The sequence below is a fragment of the Streptopelia decaocto genome, assembly GCF_964273445.1.
Source record: "Streptopelia decaocto genome assembly, chromosome: 3".
NCBI classification, from domain to species: Eukaryota; Metazoa; Chordata; class Aves; order Columbiformes; family Columbidae; genus Streptopelia; species Streptopelia decaocto.
The window spans coordinates 22,147,767-22,163,838 of NC_138656.1; the positions used below are offsets into that span (position 1 = coordinate 22,147,767).

A 16,072-nucleotide genomic window follows, 5' to 3' on the forward strand; every position below is an offset into this window, starting at 1 on the left:
GAAAGGATCACTGTATCATCTGCTGCATTATGCAATGCCACGATGTTTGATCATGTCCCTATTTAACCTGTAACACACTTCTGAGATGAGTTTCTGGGCTTCAGCTTGTAGGTAATGGAGAATGGAACTGGACATGTCTTTCTTTACTAAAACTAGAAGCAACAACTCCTTAGTTCCTTTCTGTCAGTAAGGAAACACTCTTTCCTCACCCTTTTTGCCTGTAGTAAAACAAAAGGATTGAAAATTATAGGATTTATTTGAAACAATTATTACAAATACAGATTTTGTAATGCTGTCCATGTAACCTGCCTGTACCTCTGCAGCCTTGATGCATGAGGTGGCTCAGCTCCATCACTGAGCCTTATTATGCATGGCATGAAAGAAAAGATTGTAGCAAACTTTAGCAGAAGACCTCTACAACTTATTGGGCTTTAGTTAATACATGACTCTACAATAAATCTAGCTCATCAACCTCTTCTTTTCATTTGCTATGCCCTCTACTTACAAACTATATGTTTTCCTTAACTCACTCAGAAGCGTTGAATTTACTGCCTGGTTCTACTGAGACATTAATGGACCTTGCCCAGTAATCCAATTAACTACCCTTGGAAGACAGCAAGACATAGCTGTAGTCAGATCAGAACACAAGGCATATAGAAAGTGAAACGTCGGACATAGAGCATCAAACCAGTAAATTCTGCACTGAAGTAACTTGCCCTGTATCTTAGCAAGATAGAATATCAAATTCTATAACTATATGCAATTGTGGAATACAGACTTTGATTGCAATAAGCAGTTCATATATATCTTTGTTGGTTTTCAGGTTGTCTTTAGGTCTTGTATTATTTACACTCACTCATGTTTCCAAATACCACATGCAAAAGAAGATGGTTCTTAGAGCACAGTTCTGTGATAAAGGGAAAATTCTGTTGGTTCTAAGTACCAGTATTCACAGACCATCTCAGCAAGCAAAACCTAGCATATTTTTGTTCTGAAAACCACCGCTAGCTAAACTCTAATTATGTAAAATTAGAAACCTAAATTCATCAGAACATAATAGTTATTGCTGCCCCCTACCAGCAGTCTGTGTGGATGGTTGAAATAAAGCACTATTTGTCATTTCTTACAAATGTGTTACAGCTTGCTAGGCCAGTATCATCAGAAGTGAACTAAGTTTACTAAAATCTTTTTAGACTACGGGTCACTCAATGTCTCTAATCAAATGATTTTTGTACTCCAGGTAAACATAGTATTTTTCATGTGTTTGTTTACATAAATTGTTCTGTTTGAAACAAGAATTCACAATTTTCTACAGTTTAAAACTATAAAAACACTGCACAGATTATTCTTAATATTTTAGACCAACATCTAGACAAATCAATTATTGTGAGATGATTTCAGTTATTAACTAGCTCCCCTCGGAAAACTTTTTATTCTATTTCTTACTAAAATTTTTCTATGCCTTTTTTTTTTTCAAATATAAGTACTTAAATTCGGTTTACAAATTGAGTTTTCAAAACTGATATCTAGTTAATTAAACTATATTTCTATTTATTGGATAGATCACAAATGATTCCGAAATGGAGGGAAAGATTAAATATTCTGACACTAAGTGTCATGGTATTTTTCCCATATTCATTAAGATTTGCAGTTCTTACATGCAGATTATAATTAACAACTTACGAAAAGCGTGCACTATGGTCATACTAGCATACCCTGATTGCACATTAACTCCTTATTCATATGAAGAACAACCAGTCACCAAGCACTTACAGACACAAAAGGGTTTTTTTTGCAAAAGTTCACAAAAGTGCAATAAAAAAAGGCAAACTCACAAGCTTTACGAATCATATCAGTTTTGTGTATCTACTGCCATATTCACCTGTCTTTAAAGCAGCTTGCGTAAGAAAGCTTGAAAAAAAATACCACTTTTATCAATACAAAACAAATTAATCAGTAAATATTTAAAATTTATGAGGCATTTCTATTTGAAAACAACCGTACTAAATAAGCTGATTCAGGCAATTCTAGGAAAAGCTTTAGATGAAAACCTGCATTTACAACCTTTCCTAAAAACAAGCAGAACACAGCACCAATCCAAGCATTAGCTCAATTAAAAAAAGGAAAAAAAAATGAAATCCCTTCTCAGCTTAATAACTTGTTAGCTCTTGACAAGTGCAACAACACAACAATAAGCCAGTCAAAATGAGTTTTTAAAGCGAGGTTATGCCCTTCGTGTTGTGTTATCACAGTGGCAGATCAAACTGCTGACTTGGACTCTTTCTGCCAGCAGTGCTGATGCTGCCTCTATGAAGCTGCTGTCACGGAATAGTCATGGTACCTGCTCTTGCCTATAGAAAAGCACTAAATTGAACTCGAAGTAGTGTCTTTGTGATATCTTTTCAACAAGTCATGTCCCATTCAGCCTGCTAGTTTATCTCTGTCAGGCTGGGGGCCCAAGTGGTTTGCATGAGCTGTCAGGGACAGGTCCACCAACCTGCTCAGTGCTAAGGAGGTAATGCATCTTTCGCGCTTGGTATTGCTTTTCCTTTTCTTTCTTTTCTAGGTCTTTCCTTTTTTCTTCATTTTCCTTCATTTCTGTGTACTGTTGGAGTTCGTTCCTGTAATAAAATAAGTCTGCTAATTATACTATTACAATAAAACATGTGCTACTGTTTTATTTTACTTTAACCCTTTCATAGATTCACAATGTTCTGCCATTATATATTAGCAGTATCCTGACACCGCTGGAAGGCAAAACACAGATCCATTCAGTTCCACCACAACAAGATTCTACATGGATATAACTGTGAAGAAATAGGATTAAAATTATAAAAACTATCAATAGTATATTAGTGCATATTTCTCACTCTTTTGTAGAATGTCAGCCTACGTATTTTTAACGTTTGATAAAATAGCATTCATAGATGTCCTTTTTCTGCTTTTAAGAGTCATTTTGGTTTGAATTTCTCTAAGCGTAAGTTATTATAATTTAGTGATATTCCTTCAGATGGTTTCAAAGTAAAAATTGTTCGCTTATGTTTCAGGTAGAGCCTTGCAACACCTCCTTCTGATCTGCAAACAGGTGAGAGCTTATGGAATGAGAGAGGACAGTAAACACAGGATAAAAGTTGACATTCACTCCTAGATCCTTGAGCTTTTTGTAAGGTTGAGAATGCAAACATAGAGAAGAACTGGATGTAAAGCTTTTCTGTGTGTAATGTCCTCAAGAGAAGTTTCCATAACACCAGGCTTCTTGCACAGGTCACTTTCCACTCTGGAAAAAATGTATGTGTTTGCAAACACATAGTGTTATCTAAATGGGTGGGCCTGTATATTCAATTAGTCATAGAAAATTCTTTCATCATAAAAGAAGCAAGGAACTGTACCTAATAGAGGTTCTCAAAGAATGGAGAAAACTCATTATTCTAGCTGAAAGTTTAGAGGGAAACTTTAACAGAAAATGGGTGTAGATTTTCTTGTCAATGTCTTTTTTTCATAGACCCAGGCTTGCCCTAAATTATGCAAACAGTGGAGTGAATTAATGTTCTATATGAAACAAAATTCCATGCTATTGTGTACAGTACATATATTTGGAATTTTTGAACCAGTTAAAAAAAAAGGTTAGTTTGATTAACATTCATTATTTTTGTTATTAAGAAATGGCTAGTTCAAATTAACCTGTGTGCCAAAGACACCAAGCATATTCAGTCAGGCATTTAGATTGTTTAAAAAGTAATTAAGTGAGTAAATTCCAGTCCTTTTTTTTTAAGCATGTGTGTATACAGTAAAATAAAAAGCAAAGAAAAATATATTAACATATCTAGATAATGAAAATATTCCAGCAAAACAGATTATATAGAGAGGTCCACATTTATTGTCTCAGTCATTTCAAAGAGTACCAAATAAGACACTCGAGGACAAGGGTCAAATCCTGTCAAAATATGCATATGAATAAGTTCGCTGATAGGAATAATCCCATGGGAAAGTCATACTGCTCCTGAGAGTGTTTTTAAGACTCTGGCTCAGATTTATCATTTATATTTTAATTATTATCATGTTAAATAAGTTCATCAAAATATGTGAGAGCAATAATTGCTTTATAAATACAAACACTATGAGATCACGTCCTTAAATACAAGTTGCAATTTAGAATTTTCATTTGTTTCATGCTATCTTTCAAGTTTTTATCAACTAAAAGAAGTAAAATATCAAGTAATTAAACATGTTTTATTTCAAATGTAAAAGAAAATAATAGAATGAAAAGGAAATAAATTGAAGATCGGAAAAGATGTATGGGTCTGTTTCAGTCTCTGGAAATACTTTTTGTTGCAGTTTACTGCTAAAGGCTGCTAATACAATATTTCATACAAGGTTACTTATGAAGCACACTGACGTTTAAAAATCACCATGCTATGCTTTTGCAGCAGTGTAATTTTTTTCCAACATAAGATTAAATTGCAAAATAAATGAATTACTTAGAGTGGCATGGCCCCCATTTTGCCACCCTTCTCTTGAAAATTGCTTATTAATATGAAAAAAGAAGTTGGAAAATAGCCTGTTTTACTTTATGCATAGCGTTTCGGGGCCTCAAAGCCTGCAGAGCTGGACTAGCTGCACATTTTAGATTGTGTTGGCAAGCGGGGATGATGACCTTTCTGACCTGCATCTCAAGGCTATTATTAATCGCTAAGTAACCTGGTAAAGCCAAACAAATTTGTTTCCATTGAAAGGATCTCTATCTGTGTCTGAGAATTTGTGCTGTACCAAACAAACCTCATTAACTGTGTCCATTTTTGACAAAGAACTAGGAGTTGGAGGGATTGTCGACCTTTCTTTGTCCTTAAGGTACAGATTTCAGAGTCACTGCATGTAGGTACATAGGCTTTTATACTTGGAAACTCTTTGTTCTATATCGATCATAAACAAATTAATAAATAGAAAATGTATATAGTACCACCATTGTTCTTTTGTTCTATGGCACTTTAATTTCAATATCAGAGTGTATGATCCGTGTTTTCCATTTCTAATACTATTTCTTGATCCTTTTTGATTGCAGAGTCCTTTATTCAGCTTTACTACTGCTATCTGTAACTGATGAAATGTCTATCAACACATTACTACAGTTTATTCATGTTCTTATATAGTCATGTACTTCTTCCCAACAGTGGATATAGAAGCTTTGTTATTTAGAACACAACTGGTGATGAAAACCCACAAACAATGATAAAAATATGAATTTGTATAACAGACGTAATTATAATGGGATGCAAAACGTTTCCCATTGTCATTAATCTGAATATACAGGATTGCTTTGAATGAATGATTAATAATCATAATTTGTTGAAATTAATTGAAGTCTAAAATACTTGTTGAAATTCAATGCAATTCATGATCTTTTTAGACAGCACTATCATCCAAATCATCATGATCTTTCCTGATTGTCACACATCCTCCTTAATCCTGAACTATAATCTGTTTAAAGTTTGAGTTTTTTTAAGCAGTTGCAAATAATTTCCAGCATACTTTTTCAGCCCACACATCTTGACAGTTGTGCTAAAATATTTCCATCATGCATTACACTGCCCTGTACAGTTGTACAGAATATGCAGACAATTCTGTTTTGGGGACAACAGCTCCCAAGATGATTCTCTCCTGAGTATGTAGTAGTCCAAACACTGCTTGACTGGAAAGCATAGATGTTTTTAGCATAAAAATAGATTAATTCTAAACTATTTGATCCTGAAACTTTCATCTTACCTTACCATACTTCCAAGAATTTGAATAGGAGCAACAAAAGCACAGAATATATAAGTAGCTGGATATGAACATACAATTTTATACATTAGCAGGTTAATACTCACACATTAAGTACTGTGTAGGAAGTTTCACTGCTACCATATAGAAAAATGTGTGCAAGCATAACTGATGCTAAAGACATAAACTTAGGCCTCCAAATAGAGTTAAACTTCCAGATAGCTTACATGTAAATCTATTTATTGAGAAGTTTCATGCTCATGACCTCATATATGTGTGGCTGCTCAGAGAAATTAAAGCCAAATTCCACTAAAGTCAATTGAAAATTTCTTGAAATTAAATGATCTTTGGATTAAACCCTTACACTTACTGACAGTCTTCCCTTTGTTCATGTATAGCTTAAGTTCATTGAGCAATAGTACGCAGTCTTTGCTTGGGACTATGTGGTATTATGAATACCAGCTATGACACATGACTCTGGACCAAATATGCTTCAGGATGAACCTGTCATGGTTCAGTGTGAAGTGGGAGAACTGAATATGGGCAAAGTGTATGGCCTGTGTTTTTAAAGCTTCACCAAATTTTGAGGGAGAAAAAGAGTTCTGTAAAAGCAAAATAAGTTTTAGGTTAATCAATAATATTGCTCTGCTTTTATAAACAGTCTGTCTGTTGCAGTACTGCTTATTAAACTGTCACAACTGACAAAGGGGGTAATTTCTTAGCACATCATTTTTTCATTATCTTCATTATCTACAGTATGTTCCTACAAACCTGGCTTCCCATATAAGCTTAGTCCAATCACAGTTTCTCCCACACAGATTTTTATGGAATATCTTTGTAGAGGAAACGTGTAAGTTTTGACAAGTGTAATGTCTTACCATGATCTGAAAATTGTTCAACAAATCAGAAGAATATAAATGTTCATTAGCACAAGTGAAGGATGCATTATTTTGTTTAAAAAAGTGAATATATTCATTCTTTTGTTAAAAAAAAAAGGTGAATACAGCTGTGTTTTCCTTGTGATAGGGAATGTTTCATGTAATTTTAAATAGGCATAGGATTATCAATGTGTGTGCTCAAAACACACAATTAAAAATGATCTTGTAACAAATCTGTGAGGTAGCTATTGAATCGTTAATGATAAAGTTATTTGCTTTATATAGTTTGAAAATGAAACATTTTCATATGACAAGGTAACTTATTGTTATTCTGATACTTCATTATGCAGTAGGCAGTGGTGTTGGTTCCAGCTATGAGATGCAAATTCAGTTGACAGTGCTCCTGCTGTCTGTATAAAGGTTAAAAACACACATATAATATCATTCCTGGCACTTTTGGAAAGGTCTTCAAGTGATGATTTCAGCAATATACAGATTTTCATAATTCTGCATAGAACTGCATCATTTTACAAATTCACGTTGACCTACATTTATTGAACTTTATCAAATTATTGCATTCTGTTTGCATTTTCACTGGCGTTCTGTGGTCCTTTGACCAGAAAACCATAAAATCATAATATTAACTGAAGTAAACAGCATCTGAGAAAATCAATGAGAAGTATAGTTGCCTAGAGTACTCAGAAAGAGTATGAAGTTATTGTGAGATTAAATAGTTCAGACCCCAAATCATAAAATTCCTGCAACATAGGCAGTAGGCAACATTATCATAAAAGGAGATAACCTAAATCGATGTTACCTTCCTGACTATACATCATCCTCTCTCCTCACGTAGAGAATATGGAAGTGAAGATGAAGTTAGTGGGACAATACTTTTGGCACACCACTCCATGCCGCTTGGTTTCACATTACATTGGTGTAGGTGAGAAAGGAATATGACCTGCCATGATAATATCATTTGACTTAATCTATTATATTTAGGAAAAAATGAAATATATGTATAGAATAGCCTGGGACACAAAAATAGTTTGGAGACCTCTATACTTTAAATGTGATGTTTTAACAGAACATAAGTACTACCTACTTATGTTAGCTGTGCAGTATCAGATGGCTTGATAATCCTCAACATTTTTCTGATTTTTTAAATGAAGCTGTTCAGACTTAATGAGCAGAACAGAGCAGCTTTGTAACCTCCTTACTCCTCTCTGTTATGATGTATGCTCCTGTGTGTATCCTGATAGAATCCTATGATCAAAATGTTTGATCTGAAGTTGCAGTGAAAGAGATGCTCAAAGAGGCAGTCGGTTATTTGTGGTATGAGGTATCACACTGCCTAGGAGACCTATCACAAATGGGTGTCCAAAATTATTACTCATTTTAATGTTAAACTCAATCTATTTGACAACTTAATCATGACACTCTCTTTAAAATCTGGAGGAATGGTACTGCTCTGTCATTGCAGTACAGTGAATAGGAAACTAATAGGACTCCTTAGGATGAAAACAAAACAAAACAAAAAGCTAATGTGTAGGCATGCAAAAACACCCTATAGTTTCTATTAGTATTAATTTTACAGAAATAAATTAATTACACCTTGAAATCTCATTATAATTTATGCATAGTAGAATATATTTTGCCTGGCTTTCCTTAACTACATAGTGTACACTGTCAATGGAATTAAGTGACATACCAGTTTAACTGTCAACGTCCACAATGTGATCAATATACTACGGAGGAAATGCGATGAACATCGTGGTGAAGGGCATACTGTGAATGAACACCTTGTGCAGATCAGAAGATCAGGACACAACGTGTACCAGACGATAGGAAAGAACAGACTGATGTACCCTTCTTATCCTTCCAATTTCCACGGCTGCACAGTTACTCAAGAGACTGAAACAGCTTTTCAAAATACTGATTGCAGAATCAGTTTAAAAGAGGGAGCGTTTTCCCTAATCCATTATACAGAATGTTCTAATTCAGGTTTCAGTAACAACTGATACAGAATTTTTCCTCATACCTTTTTAAAAACTACTTCTCTAGTAATATAGCTTTAAAAATTATTCTGTTTTCTGGAAACATGCAAACTTATTGATTCAAATGTTCTTCCCTTATGTGTATAAATCCTTGAGCTAAATTTACTTCAAACTCATTGGCAGCAGAAAATGTTATGAAGTTAAAAATAATTTTTGTAAAAGGTTCAATTTAAATGATGATATTTTGTTAGCATAATTATTTTGATTTAATTAAACTGTAAACCTCACCCATTAGGGATATGGCATAAGAGTAACTACAACACTGAAGCTTCTGTTGACTGAGGAACTGGATCCAAATATGCTGGTTCAACTTTATTTGCGCTCAGGTCTATATTAATAGAGCTAACTATAACAGGAAAAATGTTTTCGCTCCATGTCTGTTTTCTATTGACTCCTTCATGGAAAATCAGCCTAACTGATTACCTTAAACAGTGAAATTAGTATTTGGGGGTAACAAAGCTGATCTGGCCCAGAATGGATAGCAGAGCCCTAACACAAGTTATTCTGATAGCAGTTTAACAACAGTGGGCATTTCTACCACAGTGCTAATCTGCTAATAGAGCAGTCATGTTCTTAAGTTTTCCAGCAACATATAAAAGAGGATGACTAATAACAGCCAAATACCATTCAAAGTTTTCTAGTGAATGTCATGTGAAAGTATCCATTATCTTTTGGCACTGCAATTCCCAGAAGACTATATCTGCTACCATCTGCACTGTAATAACCAGAGGAAAGCATGCCGCTATGTTTTGCCACAGTTAAGCTGTTCCCAGTACATGAACGAACTCATTTAAGCTGTTATCTCTCTGCGGCAGCGCAGGACAATGTAGACATTTCTGTGTTCCTTTTACTTTAATATATGGTACTTGGCAACATTTACAATATTCAACATTATGTAATTTAGAAACCAAACATGACGTTTTAACTTCTAAAGGTCATCAGCTAAGTTGATTTTCCCTCTCAGGGTATTATGAAACAATCTGACTGAGGTCTACTGCCTGACTCATATTTTTTACTTACCTTCATATAAAAGTCTGCATATGTTTGCAAATAAAATGGTACACTTTGATCACATTAAACGCGTTTTACAATGGCAAGGCAGGGAGAGCTTTTATGTATTGACCCATTACGTATAGCAGAGCAGTAATGCCAAATCTCAGAACTTTATAGCGATTTTCACAGTACCTGATGGTTTTCTCAAATTCCATATTCATGGAACAGTGCTACCACTTGAGCACCTATGATGTCATTTTTAATGAAGCATAAAACACTAGAAAAGGCATAGCAAATTAGAATATTTTTTATGTAGCAAATGCAATTATTTTGAGAGAGATGTGATGCATTTATAAATACTGCAGTGCTATTTGTATGTGATTTCACAGCAGTGGCTAATTACCAAACTGACATTATCAAGTAGATCTCAATTTCCAGAAGTGCTAGGAAACCTTATCTCTTACTGTCTTGATAACTTTGAAGTAATCAACACCCCCCAAAAATCAGGCATTTTTTAGTATGGCATGCAAGATATTACACTCAGAATTAAAGTCTATTCTCTCAAATTTGGTTTCTACCATATAAACCAGACTACATTTAACCATATATTTAGGCGTCCAATTATTCACACCTAAAGAGTACTTCTAATATTAGGTTCTGTTGTATATGCCTAAGCACATAATTTTCTGCTCTGAGTACCAGATTCCTTCTTGAATAGCTAAGCACTATGCTAGGTGGTGGTGAGGCCTCCCACCAACAAGTAGAAGAAGGCTAATGAGTTCTGCATTATTTAGGGTGCCACGCTCAAATTAGTTTGAGATGAGTCTGTAAACATTTTGCCATCATGTAGTTAATCGGACAAGAAAAGAATAGCCTACTTGCAGAACAGGGGTGGAAAATGTTGCTTTCTTGAAATACTTCATCATGTCAGTTTGGTTTGGAGGCAGTAGGAACTATGAAGTTCAAGGTAAAACACTGGGATTTAGCTCCTCTGTCAAGCATAAGTAACTTAATGGATTCACTTAATTATCCCTATGAGATAAAGAGCCTGAAGAATTTGAAAGGGGGATAATAAGTAAAAGTTTTGCATGTCTTAAAAGCATCATGCTCACAGTTTGAGGAACTATGGCTTTTAAAGGGGTTATTATGAGTAGTATTCATAGAGATTAAGAAACTCTTTTATGATACTGTGATTGAAAAGGTATATAAATCAATGCACAAGCCGACAATACATCAGAAGGAAAAACGTTATTTTTCTTTTATTTTGTATGCACCGTAACTGTGCTGAGTTCTGATAGCATGTTAAAGAATGTTTGAAAGCCTGTCCAAAATGGTCTAAAAAATTATTTTAAGCAGAGAGAAAACATCCTGCAGTGCCCTCCATTGTTTATGTTTTGCATAGAGAATATTAAAAGGTGGCTAGATTAATGTGAATATTAAAGGAGTGTTCAGTAGAAAAGGATTTAACAAGAAGCAATGGTTCAAAGATAAAAATTAAACTATTTCAATGGGGAAATATGGGACATACTCTGAAGACCAAAGGTAATTAACTCCTAGATTAGAATAAAAAAAGGTGCATTCTATATTCTGATGTTCTTAAATCAAGACTAGGTTGTTCATCGAGAGCTTAATAGGCTTTGTTATAAACTTCTTATTGATAGATATGATACTGGTGATGAATCTGGAGTCAGACTAAACCATCTGATTCAGAATAAGATTATTTTGAGCATCACTAGAAAAAAACAAAACAAAACAAAACTTCTTTTGTTATTCATTGTTATGTTCTAGACTGTAAAAATAGAAGACAATTAGTTTTTCCATTTTTTTTCTCTTACTGAGTACTTAAGACAACAAACTCTTCTTAGATAACAAAACGGTCTATTTATAATGATCTAGAAAATAAAAAAAAATTAACAGAGACTATTTTTAAAGTATCTTTTTTTTCTTTTTTTCATTTTGGACATTTTTCTTTTAAAATAAAATTAGTGGTTTTGTGAGACCATATACTGCTTTGCATCTCATGCAATTCTATGACACGTTGTGGGATAGTATAGGATATACCAATATAAAAGGAAAGACCATAATTTTCCAACATAGAAAAAAAAAAAGAAACATCCAAGAAAGATCAATAAGCCTTCACATACTCAGTCAAAAACCAGATCATGAACTTGCAAAAATGCAATGTATAGACACCACACTTACAATAACAAAATGCAGCTGTGGTGTGGCTCCTTTCAAAGGCCTTCACCACTGTAGTCTCTATTTCTGCCACATAAATGGGAAATGAGAACGGCAGACTAGCCTCAAAAGCCTTCCATGGGCTAATGCAAGTGCCAAAGAATATCTTACTTAGTTTGGTCTTCCTTAATATTCCTCCTATCTCTGAGTATTTTGTGAAATTGTGAGATTTACTAGTTATTCAACAAGGAGTTATGAAGTATGTGAGAAGCTAATACCAATTGTCTATTTGCACTCAGACACAGACACATTGTAATCAAAAAGACTTGTGGTCTTAAATCAAATGGACTGTTGTGCATCAATTAAAAAGAAAAAATGACACTTGTGTCTTTTGGTTTTCTTTTGTTCCTTCGAAGAGCTCAAAAATTTGCCACATTCCCACACGTTCTGGAAAAGCTGTATGTGTAAATTAAGAACTCAGTCATGTATTTGTAGATACACTCACATATGAGCTGTAATATCTGGAGAGCATAAAGCAAGCTTAGTTACATAATCTTTTGTACACAAATTGCTTCTACAAATAAAGAAATATCTAATTTTCTAAAGTAAAACATCAATTCATGCATTTAAATTTTATGCTTCATTATCAAACTGAAAATTGCACACCAAAAAGAACCATCACCTTGTTTTAATGACAAAGTAACTGCTTTAAGTGAGTTAAGTAAATGGCACATAAAATTTGTCATACTTCTAACGACCTAAACAGCTGAAATGACTAGTTCTCCAAAAGGCACATGAAATATATTTATATACTTTTCCATGAGTCTTTAGTCTCCAAGTGGTAGAGCAATTCCCTGATAACCTAGTATAGCCTGTATATAGATGGCCTGTCATGTCTCTACAATTAGATAAAACCAGAACTGCTATAATTTAATCAGTTACAACCTGAAAATTATATTTTGAAAATCAAGTTTATTAATATGTAATCTTTAGGTAATCATATTTATCCTCCTAATTTACACAATATTTATGATACTCTACATGTCCTTGAAATAGGGAACAGGGACACTACACTATGAAAAAGTGGCCTAGCTGCTGGAGTTCATAAATTTTGTTCAGCTTTGGATGAGTTCAAAGAATTGCCATGTAAGAAAAGCCTTACAGAGGGAATTTATCTGATTATGGCAGTAATAATTACCCAGCTGTTTATTGCAGATAGAGAAATAATTCATGTAGGCAATAGGCCGTGGTGGCAATGACACTCCGCATTTAGTAAATATGCAAACTGTTCACTTCTAATTAACCAAGCTAGAGGATGCCCTTATTAAATGTATAAACTAAAAGTGCCTTCCTGACAAGTGATGAATTGTTACATTGCACAAACTCTTGCCACAGAATTACTGGAGTGAACTTGGGGCTTAACTTCATTAAGAGATCTTGTGGGATAGTTAAATGAGGATGGACAGCATAACAAGACCTACCTGACAGTCAATGATATGTTAGAGCTTAATGAAACTGTACCTCTTCCCCTTTTCCACTTATTTTACACTGAAGATCCTACTTTAGACAAAATACAAGGCTGTGAAATCTGTCTGTGTAAGACAATATAAAATACTAAGATTAGGCAGTTTCCTTGCACAGAAAATGTTTTACAAGATGTCAGTAATTCTAACAGACCTATTTCAAAATAAAAAAAAAAAAAATCTATCCAGACACTACAGCACTTTCAAAGCGCACAGGTATAAAACTATTGTTATTCTACAATACTATGTTGTCACACCTGTTTTATTCTACCTTCACCAAAAGTAATCAGCTACATCACAGACTATTTGGTCCAATGAGTAAATGCAAGGATCTCAAATTTCTTTCTACACACTCAGAATAAAAATCTTTCTTTGGATACAAGTGAAGTAAAGCTTAATGTCTAACCTGCTGCTCCTAATGGTATGTTTAGTACTATACAAAAATACATGAGGAAATATAGTTTTCATATTTTAAAGACTACAATCTAACCAGTTAACCTACATTATCCATGTTATTCATGTTTATGTGCAGAACTTGATCCATAAGAGACAGAACCAGCTAAAAACATGGTAAGACCCTTTTCATGACTTGCTCAAGAGAGACATGAATAAAGCACATGAGGTATGTCTAGCTAAGTCTGCACTGGAAATTGAGCTTACTGTGTAATCATAATGGTTCCTACCTTAACCTCATTGCATTCCTATGGAGTTAAAACAGGGTATTGCCTCTCTATAGCTCTAGCCAGTTCATCTCAGCTTCATGAATAATCTAAAAATACAAAAAAAGTCCATCTAAAGTGTCTTGTTTTGCAAAATGCATTATTAAAAATCTATAGGTACATAAGCATATATGTTGTATAGAAGTATATGTGTAAATGAAACCGTGCTAATAGGTATAAAGGTGGGCAAAGAGAAGACCCAAAATGGAATGCCTTGTCAAAGAAGGTTTTTATGCCCAGAGTCTGTGAAGAAATCTGGATTTACGGATTACATATTTGAGAAGCAATAGCCATCACGAAATACATGACTGTAGAGAATATTTTAACCAGATGTGAGTCTCTTTAAAATGCATCATTTTAAAGCTTTTCTCTGGTCTAACTCTCTCTTTAAGTTAACATGAGAATCTTAATATTGTTCAATGGAAACTAGGTCAAATCGCAGAGAAGAATCAAATAGCTCATTTTTTATATCTTATCCTAACAACATCAGGTTTGTAGCTATGGACGTACTCTGTGATCTTCAGTGGATTACACTTCTAACTTTCCCACAAGATCTAGCAGTTATTGTTACTCTACAATACTATGTTGTCACACCTGTCTTATTCTACCTTCACCAAAAGTAATCAGCTACACCACAGACTATTTGGTCCAATGAGTAAATGCAAGGATCTCAAATTTCTTTCTATACACTCAGAATAAAAATCTTCCTTTGGATACAAGTGAAGTAAAGCTTAAAATTTTAAGCTTAAAGCTTAAAAGCTTAAAATCTAAAATCCTCTGGAAAAGGCATAGACATCTCAAATTATGTGCCTTACTACTCAAAATTAATATGTAAAAAAAGCATATTTGGCACTTGTCCTTATTTCTATGGCCCCCAAAGAAAGCTGACAGGATAAGTTTGCATTCTGAAAATTCTAATTACAAGTAAATAAGTCAAAAAGCATAATGTATCTCCTCTAGATATCTTTGAAGACAAGGAAAAGAAGATGGGTTGAAGATAAATTAGTTAATTAAACATGAAGTGAAAGACAGCATTACAAAAATGAGGTTTTTATTGTTGCAAGAATTCTAAGGAGCTGTCTGAAAGGCTTTGGAACTAATTGAAAATAGACTACAGAATCAATTGCTTTTGTAGTCAATGAGGAGGAACATTTTAATTGAATTATAAGGCAATATATACATTTCTCAAAACACTTTGACACTTGAGAAAATGGCTGGCACATGGACTTATCTTTATCATAAAGGAACAATCAGATGGAGGCTGAGCAAATTCTCCTCATATTACTATGTCAACAGATGATTTATTTCAAGCCCACTCAAAAGTTTTAAGAAGCAAAGTGTTAAAAGTAAATAGACCTCAGTAATGCTCTAGTAATCAAGAATAAGTTAGAGATTCTTACTTTTTTCAGTACTATGTCCTCAGGCATATTTGCACAAGAGCTAAATATTGGATTAGATCACCAGCAACATGTAACAGTACTCTACTTCAGTCTTCATTAAGATTATAAAAAATTAGACTGTATAAGGGATTTGTGAACATACATATTGCCAAGGAAGTGATTTATATCTCTTTGCGTGATCTATTTCCCTGACATTTCTTGAAGACCAAGAAGGTTTAATGATGACCATGATACTAAAACCACTCATAGAACAGCTGTGCAAACTTGGATGAGAGTCACATTCTTTATGGCCACTTTCAAGGTTTTTTTCATTACTAAAGCTACCAACAATAGAAAGTAGAATTTGGTGTATATCCTCCAAGTATGTGAAATTCACAATTTCTAATCATAACAGTGTTTACAGGCACTACGATGCTTGCTAAAGCTAGACTCAGGTCTTAGTTTGCTACCTTTGAGTCAGTGTTTGTACAATAGCCAAGAAAGCCAAACTACCTGTGCCTTGGTTACACAAGAACCCCAACACCCAAAGTTTGCCACGGCTTTGTTAGTTTTCTGATACTGCTGTCTTAC

The 16,072-nt window shown here is 34.1% G+C and overlaps 1 protein-coding gene across 1 annotated transcript in view; it reads right to left on the bottom strand.

Annotated features, from left to right (window-relative positions):
• SPATA17 (spermatogenesis associated 17) overlaps nt 1–16,072 on the bottom strand; it is a gene marked incomplete at its 5' end in the record, with an annotated part of 94,172 nt that overhangs the window by 53,102 nt on the left and 24,998 nt on the right. Inside the window, 1 exon segment of the mRNA XM_082048737.1 lies at nt 2,498–2,621. Coding sequence (XP_081904863.1) covers nt 2,498–2,621 — 124 coding nt within the window.